Here is a 19,961-nt window from a genome sequence, read left to right as displayed (position 1 = left end):
ATTTATACTTCTGCATAGCTCTACGCCGTAGCGAGCATGCGTTATTGTATCCACGTCGCTCTGCAATTCACCGCCAAAACGCTAGTTGGCGGTGGGGTTTCTATGCCACCGTGTTGAGTTTCTTCATGAGAGACATGGACAAGGAAATGCATTTCAAATATTTTCCGATGTCGGCAGGTAGATTTGACGTATTTGGTTCATCGTCTCCAACCATTTATTTTGCATCAGTGCACAGACATGGCGGAGAAAAGCAACTGGAAATGCGATGCTACCAAGCGGACCAATCACAGTTGTTGTGGTCTGTGTTGCTGCGACACGAGTTACTTTTTTGGGGAGGTGCATGTCTCCCGATGGCGTAGGGTACACAGTACCTATGACATAGATTTGACGCAGAAGTACAAATCAGACTTAACAGCAGTCACATTCATATACAAAAAAAAATCCTTCATGAAATCCAAAAGAAATTGGTGGTGGGGTTAGGAGAACAGGATGTACATCAAAATGAAACAAAGGTAAAGGTGAAAGATAAAAATGGAGCCTCTTCCAGACACTTGAATTCAGAGCAAGAAAAAAAAAGGCCTCTTGACTGCGTAGGTGCACTGATCACTGTACAGGAGCCTAGTAACACACCTTCTTACAAACGACTCAAATGCCTGGAAGCAGTATTCCCGCAGCTCATCATCATCCACATTGCAGTACTTCACAACTAGTGGAATGATCTTCTCCAGATGCTCACCTGAAAAACAGATACACACAGAGAACTGTTAGTGAGAAGTGTTGGGCGGAAAAAGACAGCTTTGGTAAAATTAATAAAGTTCAAACTGAATTTTTAAAAAGGCTTTCTGCCCTTCAGGCTGGTTCCTTATCACGTCATCAATGGCTGCCTCAGATACTAGACACTAACCAAGGTCTATGTACTTTGAACTATAACTGTCAATAGAATCAAAGATCCTATCTGTGCTTGTCTTCTTGATCCTTACTCATTTTAAGGTGTTTACTGGCATGTAATCATCTTGTTTTTTTTTAGGATTATGCCTCTCATCCATTACCTTGTTTCATGTAATTAATGAGACGGATTAAAATGCAGGAAATGCTTAATGGTTAGAATACTGTGTACAACCTGGTCACCTCAGCAGAGGAAGAATGTGACAGCGTTAGAAGGGTACAGAGGACACCTATGATGCCAGAATTATAAAGTGAAAGGTTGCCTAGAATTATAAGTTGTCAATCTATAAACATCTGTACACTTGTAAACAACAACTCAGTGCAGAGGAAGTGCAATGCATCACAAAGCAGGAACCTCTCCCAATCCAGTTACCTTAGTAAACTCTGTCCCCTTCATGACTGAAGGACTACTATGAGTTGGAGAGCATGACTCTCTTCAGCGGTACCTCACCCAATCGTTACTCTGGGTGAACACTGTGTCACCAGACTGCTCAACAGACATTACCACGAGGAAGTATGCCTTCAAGGCCAATATTTTCAAAGTGAGAATGGTCAAAGACCGTACAGTAAGACTGCTCTCAAGGCCAGTCTAGGAGACTGTCCAAAGGCATAATGAAATGATCATTTGACTTTTAGACTCAGTAATGAAGATTGACACCTTATGGATGTCAGGCAAGGAGTGCTCTACCTCTGGAGGCACTGTTCGTTTTGTACAAACATCACTTCCTGTTTGTAAACTGCTTTTACATCATTTCCTGCACAGGTTAATTTGGATTGACTTGGAGCAAACACAGTAGAAAGACATCCATTTCCATCGACTCTTTATTTGCCCTTGAATCAGCAATATCTGTGTCTTAAGCTTTTTTAACATTGGTAAACATTTAGTCAATGTACTTTATAGGATGTATTATGCTCATCGTTCATTGCCATTAAGCAATCATTACATCACGAGTTCACTCTAATCCATGGCACAGCTATCAAATGTTGCATGTGTATAACCTTACTTAATGATTGTTAGAATGAACGATAATATTCGTATATTCAGGCATGTGACGATTCCGTACTGAATCTAATACATGTTTTGCTTAAATTTCTGCAGTTTCACGAAGTTTTCTAATTAAAAACACTGAACAAAGCTTTCAGCTTGGGTGATTTTTCAGAAGATATTTGACTCCCTGCATAACTTTGTACACAATGCACTGAGAGGACAATCAATTGGCTAAAAAAGCTAAGAATCTGGCAGTCACTCACCAACCCTGTGTCCAGCCTGTCGACTGATGGCACCAATGCACTGAATGTAGGTTCTGGTCATAGAGGTAGACTCATTCTTTGACAGTTCTACCATGAGATGATCCATTAATTCTGAGAAGAGGCAGCTGCTGCAGCTCATGACTAGGTGTCCCAGAGAGATGATGGCTCTCTTACGCACAGCTAGCCTTGGACTTGAAAGCTGGGGCAACAGACAACTCAGGATGGAAGAATGAAATGTGATTAGGGTCCCACCTAACCTGTAATGACAGATGTAAGGAAATATTCAGAAAACAGGAAGCACTACACATGCCTATTGTAGATAACACATCCATTCTGTTCAACAATTATCATGTCTGATCTTAAATCCAAAACTATTTGGCAGCTCACATGTGACATCTTCAGTAAGATGCCATTTAATTCCTAACAATAAAAAATTAGATTCCAACCGAAATTATTAGAAAAATCAACATTAAAATCAGTTCATTTTAACATTAGAATTACAGTAATGTTAATCTGGCACCCTCAGGAATGATATGATACATGCGAGGGGGGGTGGGGGGAGGAGGAGGGAGAGTGAAAGATCATTAGAAATTTCTCGATTCAATAATACTTGTCCTATGATTAATAAGTAAACCCAATCACACATATAAAAATCACGCAGCAAAGGAGGCAGGTATATAGTTGATCATCCTGCTGCTGAAACCAGTTTACTTGTATCAAAAACCCTCATGAATGCAATAGCAATCCCCATTTCCTAATCAAATCTTTTATTTGATATCTTAATTCATTTCCCACCAAACAGGCAAGATGAAATGAACCCAAGATACCAATTCCAACTGAACATGCTGTTATTTTACTATACTCCCTTGGCCAATGTGCTCAAAGTCCAGTCTTATTGCCATAATATTCTGAATATAACATGCACGGATTATATCTGTGTGCCCATAACTCCTGATTTGAAAATACTGCACTGTCAGGAGTGTCTTATTTCAAGTCACACATTAAATCTCAAGCTCATGTGTCCACCCAAGCAAATTCAGAAGAGCCTGTAGCATTACTGCAAAGAGAGACGAGTTTGCCGCAGTATCTTGAAACATGCATCAAACTAGGTCACTTAACTCAAATTGCTGTGCACAGACCAATTAGAATTGGGGCATATCATGATACAGATCAAAAATTAATGTACAGAAAGACTGGGAAGAAATAAACTCATGGCCCAGGACGTGGAATTACAGAGATAAGTGCTTAGGGTGTTGCTGTTCAGAATCTACATCAATTTGACTGAGTGGACCTAATGTTAAACTGAGTAGGATTAAGAGTACAGAATAAAATGCAAAGCTGCTTCATGAGAACATGGACATGCTGAGGGAGTTGGCAAGAACATGGCAGATGGCAAATAGTGTGAAAAATGAGGGGCCCTCAATTCTGATAAACAAAACAGAAAAGCAGATTTTTTAAAAGGGTGAGAGAGTCAGTACTGCTGATATATAAAGAGAACAACTGCTCATATAAAACTCACTGAAAGCAATCCAGATGGAACAATTAGGAAGAAAAATATTAAGTTGTCCTTTATGACAAGAGGATTTGAAGAGCAAGAAAGAAATCCCTATATAATTCCAATAAGAGTTTGATGAGACCTCATGTGGAGTATTTACTGTTCTGCTCTCTATATCCAAGGATGGAACTACCCTAAAGCAAGTGCAGCAAAGTTTCACTAAAACCTGGATTTCAAGGATGGTGGTTCGGTTTACATCTGGAGATTGAGTACATCAGGTCTGTATTATCTTGAGCTTATAAGAACAAGACCTCAATGAAATTCACAAAATACTTAGAAATTGAAAAGCTGGGTGGGGTGGGAGAGGGAGAGGGAGAGGGCGAGGGAGAGGGAGAGGGAGAACTGGAGGGTTGTCAAAGTTTCAGAATAAGGCTAGTGTTAAGAGTTGAGACAAGGAGAAATGTTTTCATTTGGAGGGTGATGAACCACATGAATCACTGTAATGCTTGCTCCAAATCTCCTGTAGAGGCTCAGGGACTTTAAGGGAATAAGAAAAAGCATACTTGATCTTGATAAATGACAGAAAGTTTGAAGGAATAGATAACCTACCCTTGCTTCTATTTCTTATGTTACTTACTCCTCAATTAACCACTAAAATGCTTCCTGACGTTTAAGCAGACTCCACTGTGAAGTCACTCACTTAAAACAAGAACTCTTTCTCTCTTCAGAGACTGCTTGACATGCTGACTATTTCCTGCATATGCCATTTTGTATATATTTTCAGCTTCGGCAATATTTTGCTTTTCGATCATGAAAACAGAACAAATTTGAAAACTGCTAGTTTCCATATCACATACATGTCGGTAGCAGTAGATTAGCTCTAATTATTTTGAGACCTATCTGAAGTCTGGAAAAGGGTTGTAACAGACAGAATTCTCTCACAAATGTCACTCAGCAGTACCACCAGATTAGAAGGAAGCTACATGAAGGCAACTGGAAAGCCCAGAATTTCCTGATGGATCTTCAATATCAGAAATCCATGGAGATTTTTCTTTCATTCAATTAGATCAACCTTGATTGATTAAATCTAATATACCTGATTAAAAGGGAAGATAATCAGGAAGAGTTAGTAAGAGATTTGAAAGTGGGAGGGGGAAATCCAAAATGATATGAGAAGATGGGGGGGGGGGGATGGAGCCAAGAGCTGGACAGTTGATTGGCAAAAGGGATATGAGAGGATCATGGGACAGGAGGCCTAGGGAGAAAGAAAGGTGGAGCGGGGAAGCCCAGAGGATGGGCAAGGAGTATAGTGAGAGGCACAGAGGGAGAAAAAGGAGAGAAAAAAAAAGAATATATAAATAAACAAATAACGGGTGGGGTACAAGGGGCATTAACGGAAGTTAGAGAAGTCAATGTTCATGCCATCAGGTTGGAGGCTACCCAGACAGAATACAGGTGTCCCCTGCTTTTGGAACGGTCGCTTTACGAAACCTCACTGTTATGAAAGACCTACATTAGTTCCCTGTTTTCGCTAACAGGTGTTTATACTATTACCAGAAAAGGCAGTGCGCGAAAAAAAATCAGTGCACACCCCGAGCAGCCGCTCTCCCCAGGAATGGCATTCTCGCCGGCACTGCTTAAACACGTGCCTCTGAGCAGCCGTTAGCAAGGTGAGTTCTAAGGTATCGGAAAAGCCTAATAGAGCTGGTAAGGGTGTTACACTTAGTGTAAAACTAGACATAATTGAGCATTTCGATTGTGGTGAACGAAGTAAGGACAAAGTGAGCTTGGCTTGTGGAAGCTGACTAAGATGATGTTGAAGAGGTTTTGGCATCCCATGACCAAGAACCGATAGATGAAAAGCTGATGCAATTGCAAGAGGAAAGGAGAACAATTGAAACCGAATGAGTAATGATAAAGTACGACTTTAATTTTGAAAGGGTCGGTTTACGGCATATTTGCAAGATGTTTTGAGTTCTTACAAAGAACTGTATGATAGAAAAATGCACGAGGCTCATCAGTCAAGCATACTGTACTGTCGTTTTTCAAGCCTTCCACATCAGACGACGAACCTCGACCTTCGACACCGAGACAGGCAGACATAGGAGAAGATGAGCTGCCTGCCCTAATGGAAACAGACGATGAGATGACACCCCAGTGTCCCACCACCCCAACCCCCAGGCCACGGACAGATACTGATTCGCGGAGAATGCAGCGGTAGCTGGGAGGCACACAGCACATCTTTAAGAAAAAAGCCAAAATAAACATGCTAATTAATTACGTGCCGGGCGGCACCTAATTAATTAGCATGTTTATTTCGGCTTTTTACTTAAAGATGTGCTGGGTGCCTCCTGGCTACCGCTGTACCCCTGCATGCTTTGCGCATTGGTATCGAGTCGCTGCCCGGAGGGTGGGGGCCACTGCACCACCCAAACTCCGATGACTCAGTCTAACACACCATCAGTGTGCTCGGCGCTGTCCCAATTACGGTAAGTGATACTACTCTGTACATACATTATTCCTACTTTATATCGGCTGTGTAGTTTTACGTATTATTTGGTATGATTTGGCAGTTTCATAGCTTAAAGGTTACTGGAGAGCACTTGCACCGTGTTTCTGCGGAGAGCGCTTGCGTGAGATTTTCGCTATGGAGAACAGTTCAGGCAATGATTGTGGAAAAGTATTTCTACTTTATATAGGCTGTGTATTTATCATATCATTCCTGCTTTTACTATATGTTACTGCTATTTTAGGTTTTATGTGTTATTTGGCATGATTTGGTAGATTATTTTTGGGTCTGTGAATGCTCACAAAATTTTCCCATATAAATAAATGGTAATTGCTTCTTCGCTTTACGACATTTTGGCTTATGAACCGTTTCATAGGAACGTTCCACCTTCGGATGGCGGGGGAAACCTCTATAAGGTGTTGTTTCATGCCATCAGGTTGGAGTAATCAGAACAAGTGCTACACATGCCCTTACACTTCCTCCCTCACTACCATTCAGGGCCCCAGACAGTCCTTCCAGGTCAGGCGACACTTCACCTGTGAGTTAGCTGGGGTGATATACTGTGTCCGGTGCACCCGATGCGGCCTTCTATATATTGGCGAGACCCGGCACAGATTGGGAGACCGTTTCGCTGAACACCTACACTCTGTCCGCCACAGAAAGCAGGATCTCCCAGTGGCCACACATTAATTCCACGTCCCATTCCCATTCTGATATGTCTATCCACGGCCTCCTCTACTGTCAAGATGAAACCACACTCAGGTTGGAGCAACACACCTTATATTCCGTCTGGGTAGCCTCCAACCTGATGGCATGAAAATTGACTTCTCTAACTTCCGTTAATGCCCCTCCTCCCTCTCGTGCCCCATCCGTTATTTATTTATATATTCTTTTTCTCCCTCTGTCCCTCACTATACCCCTTGCCCATCCGCTGGGTTTTTCCCCCCCCTCCTCCTTTTCCTTCTCCCTGGGCCTCCCATGATCCTCTCGTATCCCTTTTGCTTATCACCTGTCCAGCTCTTGGCTCCATCCCTCCCCCTCCTGTCTTCTCCTATCATTTTGGATCTCCCCCTCCCACTTTCAAATCTCTTCCTAGCTCTTCTTTCAGTTAGTCCTGACAAAGGGTCTCGGCCCGAAACGTTGACTATACCTCTTCCTAGAGATGCTGCCTGGCCTGCTGCATTCAGCTGAAACTCAGCTGATGCTTTTACTGCTCCCAGACACAAAATATTCTATACCAGCTTACTTTCTGCCACTCATCATAATGTGAGATGACCAAAGACTAATAACCTGATCTGCACTGTTCACTCCATGCTCACCGTCCTTTGGTAACTTTCTGCCTCCAAGTGTTTTAAAGGATGCATCCGTTCAAATCACTCCATGGCCCCAGCTTTATCACTACAAGCTCTTCTATCCAGTTCACCTATCATGACCCTAACACTCTTTCAGTTCCAGCCTTCTGATTCCCTTCAGCATTAATACCCAGACCATTAGCTGTCTGATCAAAATAGTGCAATTCTATTCCTGAAGTACTGATTTTCATCTTCTATTCTTTTCAGAAGCTTAACATCTACATATTGGATAAGCTTTTGATCATTTTGATTGATGTGCCTTTGAGTTAGCATCAATCTTTTTTTTCTGGGCCAGTAAATATCTTCAAATCTGCTGTTGTTTTATGAAATCAGACTTCAAGGGGAGCCATAACTTTACGATGTTAAATTATCACAACGCAGCATATATTGCGATACAATGACATGTGAATACTTAGACTTAATGCTCACAATGTGGAGAAATGGATTAAATGACTGCATCAGAGCAGCTACAATTCTATTCTACATGTGGCCCAAAACATTGTGTGCAATAGGGAAGGCCTTGCAAGCTTATTGCACTCAAAACCATTTCCTTGATTCACCAGCCAAGGAGGAGAAATAAGGGAAGAGGGCAGATGGTTGATGTAGTGATCAATTTAGGAAGTTCTAACAGAGTTGCTGCAAATAAATTTGCCATGAAGCCAATTCTCTGCAGTAGTGAATGGACCCATGGGCTGGACCTTCTAGCTGACCCATCTAGAATTCAAGGCTCAAACCCCTTGAAGGGTTGCTTCCACAATAGTGGCGAACACTATCTGCAGCATTAGCATCAAATATAGAGAACCCAGAAGGAAAATGGTGGATTTTCCAAACCACATAGTATTCCTTAAATCTGTTTAACAGATGTATTTCTTTTCAAACAAAACTATATAAAATGTAATGATAGAACTTCGAGACCTTAATATACATAGATTATGTCAGTGAGCAACTAGTTCAGAAGTTAAACTATTAGTCTCCAAACCCAAGTCTTTTCTTCTTGTATTACTCCCTAGACACAGGTCAAAAAGAGGTGATTCTTGTTAGATCCAGTCAATAATTCCCCACCTCAGTCACTGGAAATTTTTCAACAAGTACTAAGTGCCAAACCTAGGTCTGATTTCACACCCACAAGGGAATACTGCAGCTGGTTGTCATGTAAACTAACATCATTGTTTTCTCACTGTTTCTTTGTATTACTCTATTAATATGACCACTGTTTCTTTTGTATCCTGAGTTCTAATAGATTATTATGGAACTTGGTTTTGGAATATCTCACTCTTGGTTATAATAGATATTACAGACCTTATTATCCAAACATTCAGAGTAATCCTGTGTGTCACCACAGAACACTTTCCCTGCCATTATATTCCTCATGCATCACTAAAGAATATTACTCCTGACATCATTGCCTTGATTATATTTCCAAGAATGATCCACATTGTCAAATACATTATTCCTAATAGCACCTTCTTTGCACCATTACGCATTATATTATTCCTAATTATTACAAAATATGACAGTTATTGTCACGGCATGCTATTACAAAAGTTTATCATTATGTTATGTTTTATATCCCTTATGTAGATGCTGACAGTCAAGATCTTACAACAGCTTTTGTTACTCTTAACATTCTACCTCTTTATCACTATTTAAATAGAACATGCTCTACCATGCTGCATTTGAGATGAGCAAAAAAAGATGAAGGAGAAATACATCTGGCAAAACTAATTAAGCAAGATATTATTGTACAAACTGCCCTTAAGGGCTCAATGATAAGAGTCAATTTGTTTAGAGTTAGGCAGCAATAAAGGCATACACTATTTGAAGCCATTCTATGGATGCCCAATTTATGTAAAAAAAAGAGCAAGCCTGAAGGTAGTTAGATGTATGAATTCATTTATCACAACACTGACTGAGGTAAGGCAGACAAAAGGGATAACTTCTGAAGTGTGAGTTTAAGTGGAGATCCCCAATAACCTTATTTACAAGGAAAAAAGCAGTTAGATCTGCTCTGAGGAATAAGATGAACTAGAGTGAAAAAACACAGGGTACACTGATCATAAACGCAAACACGAGGAAATCTGCAGATGCTGGAAATTCAAGCAACACACACAAAATGCTGGTGAACGCAGCAGGCCAGGCAGCATCTATAGGAAGAGGTACAGTTGACGTTTCAGGCCGAGACCCTTCGTCAGGACTAACTGAAAGAAGAGGTAGTCAGAGATTTGAAAGTGAGAGGGGAAAATCCAAAATGATAGAAGACAGGAGGGGGAGGGATGGAGCTAAGAGCTGGGAAGTTGATTGGCAAAAGCGATACAAGGCTGGAGAAGGGAGAGGATCATGGGACAGGAGGCCTAGGGGGAAAGAAAGGGGAAGGGGAGCACCAGAGGAAGATATAGTGAGAGGGACAGAGGGAGAAAAAAGAGAGAAAGAAAGGGGAAAAAATAAAAACTAATAAATAAGGGATGGGGTAAGAAAGGGAGAAGGGACATTAACGCAAGTTAGAGAAGTCAATGTTCATGCCATCAGGTTGGAGGCTACCCAGACGGAGTATAAGGTGTTGTTCCTCCAACCTGAGTGTGGCTTCATCTTTACAGTAGAGGAGGCCGTGGATGGACATATCAGAATGGGAGTGGGACGTGGAGTTAAAATGAGTGGCCACTGGGAGATCCTGCTTTCTCTGGCAGACAGAGCATAGGTGTTCAGCGAAACCGTTTCCCTCTGTCCTTCTCACTATATCTTCCTCCAGTGCTCCCCCCCTTTCTTTCCCCCAGGCCTCCCGTCCCATGATCCTCTTCCTTCTCCAGCTCTGTATCCCTTTTGCCAATCAACTTTCCAGCTCTTAGCTCCATCCCCGCCCCCCCACCGTCTTCTCCTATCATTTCGGATCACCCCCTCCCATTTTCAAATCTCTTCTTTCAGTTAGTGCTAACGAAGGGTCTCGGCCCGAAACGTCGACTGCACCGCTTCCTATAGATGCTACCTGGCCTGCTGCATTCCACCAGCATTTTGTGTGTGGTACACTGATCATGTTGCACTTTGAACTTCTGTAAGATACTAATCAGAAATGTAAAAGGGCATGGTTCACACCTGGAAGATACCTAAATTCAACAACACTGAAGGAGATCTGGCTCGGGTAAAGTGGAACCAAACATTATTGAAAAGATCCAACAAACTAATATGTAATGAAACATGGGTAACAATTAAACAGGAATATAGAAAAACCAAAGCTAGAGCTTTCTGGATGACAGATAATCTGTGATGCAATAAAACCAAAAGTTGTATGATACGTGCCAAGTGAACAAATTGAGTGAGAATCAGGATGAATAGAAGTGATAGGAAAAGAAGATACCAAAGAGAGAACATAAGAACAGCAGTTAACAAAAGGGAATCAGTGATTGTAATAAGCAGACGATTAGTAAACAGAAACTGAGAGAGATGGGTCCAGTTAAAGACCAAAAGACTTAAGGCAGAGTTCAGGGTACTTTGCTTTGAACTTTACCAGAGCCAAAATTCCCACCAACATCTCATGAGATTTGGCAGGAGATGAAAGGATGGGGTAAGTATTAGAAATTAAAGCCATGTTATAGCAAATTGTGTTACCTACCATATATATTTTATAATGCTGAGTAAAATTGTGCTGCATTACAGAAGGGTTTGTCAATAATGCAGTGGACTGGAACATGGCAAGGGTAACATGCTTATCCATAAAGCATATTCAAGAATGTGCCTGACAATCACAGGACAATCAAATTAACCTTGAAGACTCTGGGAACAATGAGACAAAATTAACATATGGAAAAGTTGGCATCGATAAGTGATGAGCTGTGCTTGAGTCATCTAAATTATTTGACAAGATAATCAAAGTTGTTGAAGTGAATGTAAGAGACTGGATTTGACGGTCACAAATAAAAAGCTTGTCAGCAAAACTAGAGTTATTAGAGTTTGTGGTAGCACAGATACGAAACTGGCTCAAGAACAAAGAAGGGTTCTCCCTATAGTTGTTTTCTAGATCGGAAGACGGTAGCTCGGTGTTCTGCCGGACTGAGTACTAGGATTACTAATTTTATTAAATAAATATTGGATACGAAGGTGCAAGAGTAAATATTCTCAGGACACATAAAACCCTTGAGATATAGTGAATAGCCCAGTTAGTAATAGACTGCAAGTGTGCATGGATAGACTCACCAATGACAAACAAAATGCAAAGTATGATACGTTCTATTTTGGCATTAACAGCAAGATAGACTATAGAATAAACAGCATCATTCTAAGGCGCAAGGGAAGAGGGACTTGAATTACCTGTGTAAAAGTTTTTGAAAGTAACAGGACATTGCCAGTAAAGTTAGTAATGCATTCAGGATCTCAAATTCTTAAAAAGTTCAGTAAACAAAAGGGAGGTTATATTATACTTTGATTGCATCCAATTCTGCTTGTCACTTTAGGAAGGATACACAGATCCAGAAGGCGCAAAATAAAAAGTTATTAGATTAGTTCCAGTGATGAAAGTTTTCATCGACAAAAATTTAAGATTTGGTAGAGGTTCAGAAAACCAAATGTGCTTATGAAAGCTAAAAGGGGTGCAACTTCTTCCATTAGTAAATGCTACAAAGATCAAGAGACAAAATGATGGGCAAAAGTTACTGGAAGGAGAGTTTGCAGTTAGGACTAGTAGATTTGGTGCAAACAATCACATTTTGGACTTTCAAGAGGATAGGCAGGAGGCAGGCTGCAAGGAAGGTAGGAGAATGGGTCTGACTGTTCCTTGCACTGTGCCATATCCATTCTTTTATTCCTTCACACAATAACCTGAGCTCCTTTGCCTGTCATGCTAACAACTTTACCTGCTCAACATATCAGATAGGATATCCAAGGCTTCCAGCTGCACAGATACATCCTCCTGCTTGGCAATAGCACTTGTAAGCCGCCCAGTGATTTTCTTGCACACATTGGCAGATAGGGCTAAACCTAGAATAAAGCAAATGTTCATTGTCTGTGAGATGCTGCTCACCTTAGGGTTATTCAGTTTTCCTCCTTTCCCCCTCATCTGTGGGCTCCAAAGCTAGGAGGAGGTATTCTTTCCACACCTTGAGCACTTTTGTGCTCAAAATTCCCACCCCTTATAACTAGGCAAGAAGAACTGAATACAAGTAGATGAACTAATACTCTGCATTTGCCTAACATTTCTTAAAGTCTGCCAATTATGTTATAGGTATTTTATCTTCTCTGATGTCACAGGCTAAAATCCCAGTCACTGGCTGCCATCACTCTGTAAGTTCTACAGTTCTCTAGCCTCAGCAAGTGCTACACATTAGTTCCAAAGATTGAAAACTTCAGGTAGCAGCCTTCGTTAGCAAGTAAACCAGATTAATTTTCCCATTGCTTACTGGAATGTTAAATGGTAAATTTAACTGGAAGGGTGCCACATGAACCTCAGCTACGGTCTCTGTAAACCACACAAAGTCATTTCATGTAGCCAAATTTGATGATGATATAAAGATACAGGGTAAAATAAATTAAGCTGAACTATAGACGCTCCAAATGGGTAGACAAAAATCTAGCAAATCGAGTATCACATAGGGAGCAGAAGAGTTTTTATTGGGGAAAGTAGAAAAGTAACATATTGTTTAAAAGATAAAGAACTAAGTACTAAACTATGTAAGGAGCTGAATGCTCTCATGTGTAATTAACAAACCTGTACATAAAGATAACAAGTAATAGGAAAATTAAGGGGTTTTAATCTCTATTGCAAAAGAATAAAGAAGCCCCACTGCAGCTACATAGAACATTAATGAAATCGCAGAACAGTCTGAATGTCTGCATATATTCAAGGCCAAATTGAACGGTTTGCTAATAAGGAAGGAATCCAGGGTTTGGGGAAATGGGGTAAGAAAGTGGAGCCGACGATAAATTCAAATCAATAACCATCTAACTTAATGGCAAAGCAGCACAGGGCCAAATGGAAGGTAAGTGAAGATGAGTGGAGGGTAGTCCCTATACTCATAGTTATCTTGCAACACAAGTTAAAAAGATTGTTCTTTGTGATGGTTGCCTCTATATTCAATTAGCTTATAGACCTTCAGTGATAAAGCCCCCCTGTAATATGCTCCCACCTGAGTTATCTAACAGCAATTAGTGCTTGAGTAAGTCAAAGCCACTTCAATACCTGCCTTCACAACATCACCATTCAACAACTCAGGTCAAACACCAAGACAAATTCGAACCATTCAGAGGGTGGTTCTACAATTCACAGGAATTTTGTCTTGCATTTGAGCTTTCCAAAACCATTTAAAATAATCACCCTAAAATCACACAAGAAATGATGAGTTACAAGAGTGCAAAATTACAAAATCAGAATAAGAGAATAAAGCAAGAGGTGGAGCAAAGTTTACTAAGTATAAAGCAAGCTCTCACCACTAGAAGCAGGAGGTAGTTCTGCAATGACAGTCTTCAAGCCAATACTGGATATGTCCCGTAGTTGCTCTTTGTCAGACAGCATGTTGGTACACAACGTGTCCACAATTGTCTCCACCTGATACTCTTTAACCTTGCTGACCAGGGGGCCCAAGCTGTGGGAAGGAACAAAAGAAATGCCCTGAAACTGGAATTTTGGCACTAGCACTGAAAAAAAATCAAGATCAGAAACAGGTTTAACATCACTGGCATATGTCATGAAACTTGTTGCTTTGTGCCACCAGTACTTTACAATACATAATATTAAAAACTATAAATTACATTAAATATACATAAAAAATACTACAACGTCGACTCAGGCCTAGGGGGCCGGCGTCAGGCAAAAAAGAAATTTAAATTGAATAAGTAATGCAAAAAAAAGGTGGAAAAATACTGAGGTAGCATTCATGGATTCATTATCCACTCATAAATCTGATGGCAGAGGGAAACTTTGAGTGTATGTCTTCAGGCTCTTGTACGTCATCCTTGATGGTAGCAATGAGAAGACGACATGGCCTGGGTGATGTGGGTCCTTAATGACAGATGTCACCTGTTGAAGGTGTCCTGGATGCTGGGGGGGGAGGGGGGGCTAGTACCCATAAAGCAGCTGGCTGAGTCTACAACTTCCTGCAGCTTTTTCTAATCCCCCACCCCCAGACCAGATGGCCATACAACCAGCTAGAATACTCACTATGTATTAGTGTCTTTGGCGACATACCAATTCTCCTCAAACTCCTAAGGAAATACAGCCACTGCCACGTCTTCTTTGTAATTGCACTAATATGCTGGGCCAAGGATAGACCTTCAGAAATTTTGACATTGAGGAAGGGTAATAAGCTAGCCATGATGGAATAGCAGAAGAGGCTTATTGGGCCGAATGGCCTAATTCTGCTCCTACCTTTTCATGGTCTAATTTACTATACATATCCAAGGATCCATGAAGTGGTTAAGAAGGCAAAGGAGTACTTGCTTTCTTCCACATAACATAAAGATTAGAGAGGACGTGCTACAACTATGTAACACATAGTCTGGATGAAAGGTCTCAGCCCAAAACTGTTTATTCCCCTCCAGCAGTTTGTGTTTGTTGCTCTAAATTTCCAGCATCAGCAGAATCTCGTGTTTATGTGAAACATCAGTTACGCCACAGCTGGAAAACTGTGCAGTGCACTTTGCCATACTATAGGAAGCATAAAGCTGCACTTGAGTGTCCAGAGGTAATTCACAAGGGCATTGCTTGTGATGTAGCATTTCAGCCATGTGTAGTATGGCAGGGCTGCACCTGTTTTCCTTGGAGCGAAGGAGACAGATGACCCAAGGTGCACAAAATAGTGAAGGGCACAGATATGGTAGAGAATGAGAAACTGACCCACTTAGGTGAGTTCAGGACAGAAGATTAAAGTTTAAGGTAAGGGGCAAGATATTTGAAGGGATCTAAGGAGGACTATTTCACTCACAGGGTAGTTGAAAACTGAAACTCTCTGCCTGACAGTGACAGAACTGACCCTCAACACTAAAATGAAAATCAAATCAAAACTGTAAACACTGGAAATCAACAATAAGAACAGGGTCTATTTTATATATATTTTAACTTTACCAATGAAATCATCATGGCCTATTTATCTCAGTTTGGGAAAAAGCACAGGAATATGAGATTAAGGCAGAGGGTCAGTTACAATTATAATGAATACTGGAGCAGGCTCAAAGGGCTACATGTACTACAGGGTCCTCATTCATCTTCATCGGCAAGTCCTGTGGTCAATAATGAAGATCAAAGCCCAAAGGTTGATCAAAAGTCTGGAACACTGGGTCTGCAAGTCCACTGGGGAAGTCAAAGCCCAACGTTTGTGAATCCAAGAGTCTGCTGGAGGAGGCCAAGGACAGCTTTCTGGGGTTGAAGGACTGTGTGGGTGGGTGGGAGGAGCAGAACTTGTTGTGCTAGTGTTGTTGTTGTGTTCTGTGTTGTCCTGCCAAGCATTGTGGGCATGCTATGTCCAAGTATGTGGGCACACTTGCAGGCTGCCCCCAGCACATAGTTAGGATCCGTTGTTGTTAATGCAAATGATGTATTTCAATGCACGTGTCATAAACAAATGAATCTAAATATGCTTTTTTGTGTGTAATCAATATTGACACGATTTCACCCTTAACTACAAGAACTGTTCCTCCTCTTCCATTTCCTCTTTCTTGAAAATGTTAATTTGATTTTAATTCCTTGCCCTAAAGAAGAAGAACCTTAACTCTGAGTGGAGTCATCGGGACGCCGTCATTGACGGCATTTTTTTTTTTAGCAGGCTTTCTTGTTTTTACGAGGCCGAGTTGCTAGCTCGACGCTCAACCCAGCACGGATAGAAAGCATGCAAGGGGGCTGGCTGAATTCGAACTCGGGAGCCTTTGTTCCGAAGTCCGGCGCTGATGCCATGACGCCACCAGGCCACCAGCCGGCGACTGCCCTAAAGACACATCACAAGAAAGTTATACATGTGCCTTAATTTACTCGTTATTCCTTCTATGCATTTTAGTACAAGTAACACCTTTATCTGTGCCACACATTCTGAGATGCCTTTCTGCTCTATTCTTTTACTTGCACTTTTCTTTTTCCTCTCCCCAGTTAACATACTTGACATTCACTAGTTCTCCTTTCAGCTGCAGCAATGAAAGCAACATTTGACTATGAACCTACTCTCATTTCAGGAGTTACTAATACAATCGTTACCACCTCCAGTCTCAGTCTTCCAGATAAACTGGAAGAGAATAGTAACCGCCTTTGTGCATCAAAATGGAGCCACACTGCCACTTGAAGTAACGTAATGGAATCACCAAGGATGGTTACACGCAATGGGGTGAAAAACACACTTGAAATAATATAAAGCAACACATTAAATGCTGGAGGAACTTAGGTAAGCACCTATGGAGAGGAATAAACAGTCGACATTTCAGCCAAGACCCTTCATCAGGACATCTGTATGTAGCTCTGGATTTTCAGGATCTGCAGAATTTCTTGTGCTCTTGAAATGATGTAATTCCCTCACGTGCAGTTATTCACCAAATCTAAACGCCGAGTCTAAAGATTCAGGACAGCCTAGCGTAACATTTACCCAGAGTCAACCATGTCAAAGATTAACAATAAATGGTTACGGTGCCACGTATGGATGGATTTTGGAATAGTTGCCTACCACTTCACAGCCAGGTTCTGTACTTCTCCATTTTTATCCTCCAGCAGTTTAAGCAGCATCTTCACCACCTTCTTCTCACTGTCATCATCCAACTTGATGGAATCTTTCTGTAACTCGACCATCAGGTCATTGGTGGCCATGAACCTGAAATGCAAAAGCCAGTAAAACAAGAGCCAAATATTGCACAGCAGGGACTGAGATTAGTGAACAAATTTACTTAATCTATGGTGATTTAAAACTCTTAGCAAGAAAGAAATTACCACATATTTATGGAACATTAACACAGATGTGAACCGAAGTCTGGGTCTTTTCGGAAACAGAAGACCCAGGCTCCCCCCGCCCCCCCCATTAGAAATTTTGTGGTTAACTGGAAATAATTACAGGTCTCGGCCAAAACCCACTGCATTTAACAGAGAACAATCTTTATTTACAGCAACAATCTGAAATCAGATCTTGCTTGTTTCATCAGCTTGTCAAAACAATTCCAGAGACCCAGCATACATTAGATTTCAAACACGAGAGAATTACACCCCTTCTATTCAGACGACTGAGTTCCTCTGGGTCATGGACACTTACAGATGACCTAGTTGACGATGAGCATCCAGTGAAAGAAATCAGTGTCAGGGGATGGAGAGGGATTTTATGCTGAGTCAATCAGAAGAATGCATGAACTTCTGATGTACACAACACAAGAAATCAACTAGCTCAGCATGTATAGTAGGCTGCAGCAATGGCATAGCGCTTAGCATAACACTACTACAGTGCCAGTGACCCGGGTTCAACTCAGACACTGTCTCCCTGTGACTGTGTGGGCTTCCTCCCATATTCTAAAGGCATACATGTTAGTAGGTTAATTGGCCACATGGGTGTAATTAGGCAGCATGGGCCTGTTACCGTGTTGTATCTCCAAATAAATAAATTATACTTGAGCCATCTCACTGGAAACTAAAGGAAAGCTGAGATTTCATTGTTGTCTGCAATACAACATTGTTCACTGAGAATAGAAAATCCTCTTCCCTATAATCAAGGGCACTCCAGTTACATCCAGGGTCCTTGGTCCATTGGCAAATCATGAAGTGAAGCAAGTGCTGTTTACCCCTACCGCATTCAACAGCTGCAATGGGTTCATGCATTCAATCTGCCAACCCAAAAGCTGCCAGGACAGCTTTAAGAATCTAATATCAGGAAGTATGGATCAGTGGTATGGTCCGAGTTCCAATTCCCATCTTGGTATCTTAAGTTGCAGTCTGAGCAGTTTGCTTGGAAATTCCAAACGGTATTCAGAACTGCACTGTGAAAAGAACCTCATCTAGGGCGGCATGGCGATGTACTGTAGGATCGGGTTTCAATTCCAGTCACTGTCTGAAAGAGGTTTGTACGTTCTTCCCATGACTGTGAGAGCTTCCTACCAATGCTCCGATTTCCTCCCACATTTCAAAGATCTACGATTAAAGTTAGTGAGTTGTGGGCAAGAGAAGCGTGGCGACATTTGCAGGCTACCCAACGCAGTCCTCACTGATTTGACGCAAATGGCACGTTTTGCTGTGTTACAATGCACCCATGGCAAATAAAGCTAATTTCATCTTATTTCATACTATGGGTTTTCAGAGCATTCTAGGTACTTTTGAAACAGTTCAATGCTGAAAACCCACCATTCAGTTTTCTTGTAGGAAATGTCCGCAAAAGGCAATTTAATAAAATCTCCAGTCTCTATCAGGTGAGATATTAAATTGAGTTCACCATGCCCGTAGAAAGATAACTCTGTAAACAAAAGTAATCTTAAGGTCTCTGCCTGAAACATGGATTCTCAATATTCCTCTCCAGCATTTTGTATGTGTTACTCTGGATTCCAGGCATTTGCAGAATTCCGTGCTTATAACCCTACTACCACAAAGCACTGCTGGAAGAGCAAATAATGTTCCATCTTGGTTAACATTCCTCCTTTAATCCAGTATAGTTAATGCCCAAAGTATTCAACAACAGAACGGCCGCTATATGTAACTCGATTAACACTGACTGGACAGAAAGTAATGAGAATTCCTTGATACCTGAGTTGGGTGAGACTTTAGGACATCTTTATTCCTACATTTTAGTTCAGCACAGAATGGACTGTGACAGCCAAACATCATTAAAGAAAGGCCACCGCTAAAAGCGAAAGTTCCAATGAAATGAAAATGTCCTGGACAACATAATCTCAATAATTTCACCAGAATCTTCTTCCTCCCACGCCACTCCCCACCCCCTGATTTAAGAACCGAGGTCAGCTCCGGAGCCGGGCAGCACGGAGCCAGGCCCGAAGCTGCGCGGCCCCGAAAGTATTGTGGTACCGGGGCCCAGGACCCCGCGCATACACAACACACACAAGGCCGGAGATCCCCCGACCCTGGGGGCCGCGGGCAAGCTGCAGCTGCCGGACTCACCTGAAGTCCTTGTCGCTGGAGGTCATCTTCTCCAGCAGGTTGGAGATGTGGTAGGACACGTTGGTCATGGTGCCGGGTGAAGGGACCGTGACTCGGGGCTCCTGGCGCTGGGCTGTCAGCCGCTCGCGGCTCTGCCATCGGACAAGATGGCGCCCGCTTCGCGCTGACGTCACCCGGGTGAGAAGTCAATCGCGATGCCCGCCGTGGCTGACAGCGGCACCTGCTGGCAGGAAGAGCGAAGTACGGACAAGCAGGAGGCGCAGCGCTGGAAGCTGGAGATAGAAGCCAACTGGACGGGCAGCATCTGTGAAGGCAGAAGGACGGTCAATGTTTCGGAGACCCTACATCTAGACATCTACAGAACTG

The 19,961-nt window shown here is 41.9% G+C and overlaps 1 protein-coding gene across 1 annotated transcript in view; it reads right to left on the bottom strand.

The window, feature by feature from the left end:
- The window catches only part of LOC134356742 (cullin-associated NEDD8-dissociated protein 1-like), a 50,290-nt gene extending 30,533 nt beyond the window's left edge, over positions 1 to 19,757 (bottom strand). The window contains exons 1-6 of the mRNA XM_063067834.1: positions 19,596 to 19,757; positions 17,176 to 17,319; positions 13,964 to 14,118; positions 12,394 to 12,517; positions 2,197 to 2,453; positions 631 to 736 (exon numbers count right to left, since the gene is read on the bottom strand). Coding sequence (XP_062923904.1) covers positions 631 to 736; positions 2,197 to 2,453; positions 12,394 to 12,517; positions 13,964 to 14,118; positions 17,176 to 17,319; positions 19,596 to 19,663 — 854 coding nt within the window. The 5' untranslated portion in view covers positions 19,664 to 19,757. The remainder of the gene's footprint in view (positions 1 to 630; positions 737 to 2,196; positions 2,454 to 12,393; positions 12,518 to 13,963; positions 14,119 to 17,175; positions 17,320 to 19,595) is intronic.
- Between the last annotated feature and the right edge of the window lie 204 nt (positions 19,758 to 19,961).

The sequence above is a fragment of the Mobula hypostoma genome, chromosome 15, assembly GCF_963921235.1.
Source record: "Mobula hypostoma chromosome 15, sMobHyp1.1, whole genome shotgun sequence".
Taxonomy (NCBI): Eukaryota; Metazoa; Chordata; class Chondrichthyes; order Myliobatiformes; family Myliobatidae; genus Mobula; species Mobula hypostoma.
This window is presented reverse-complemented; position numbering and strand designations above follow the sequence as displayed.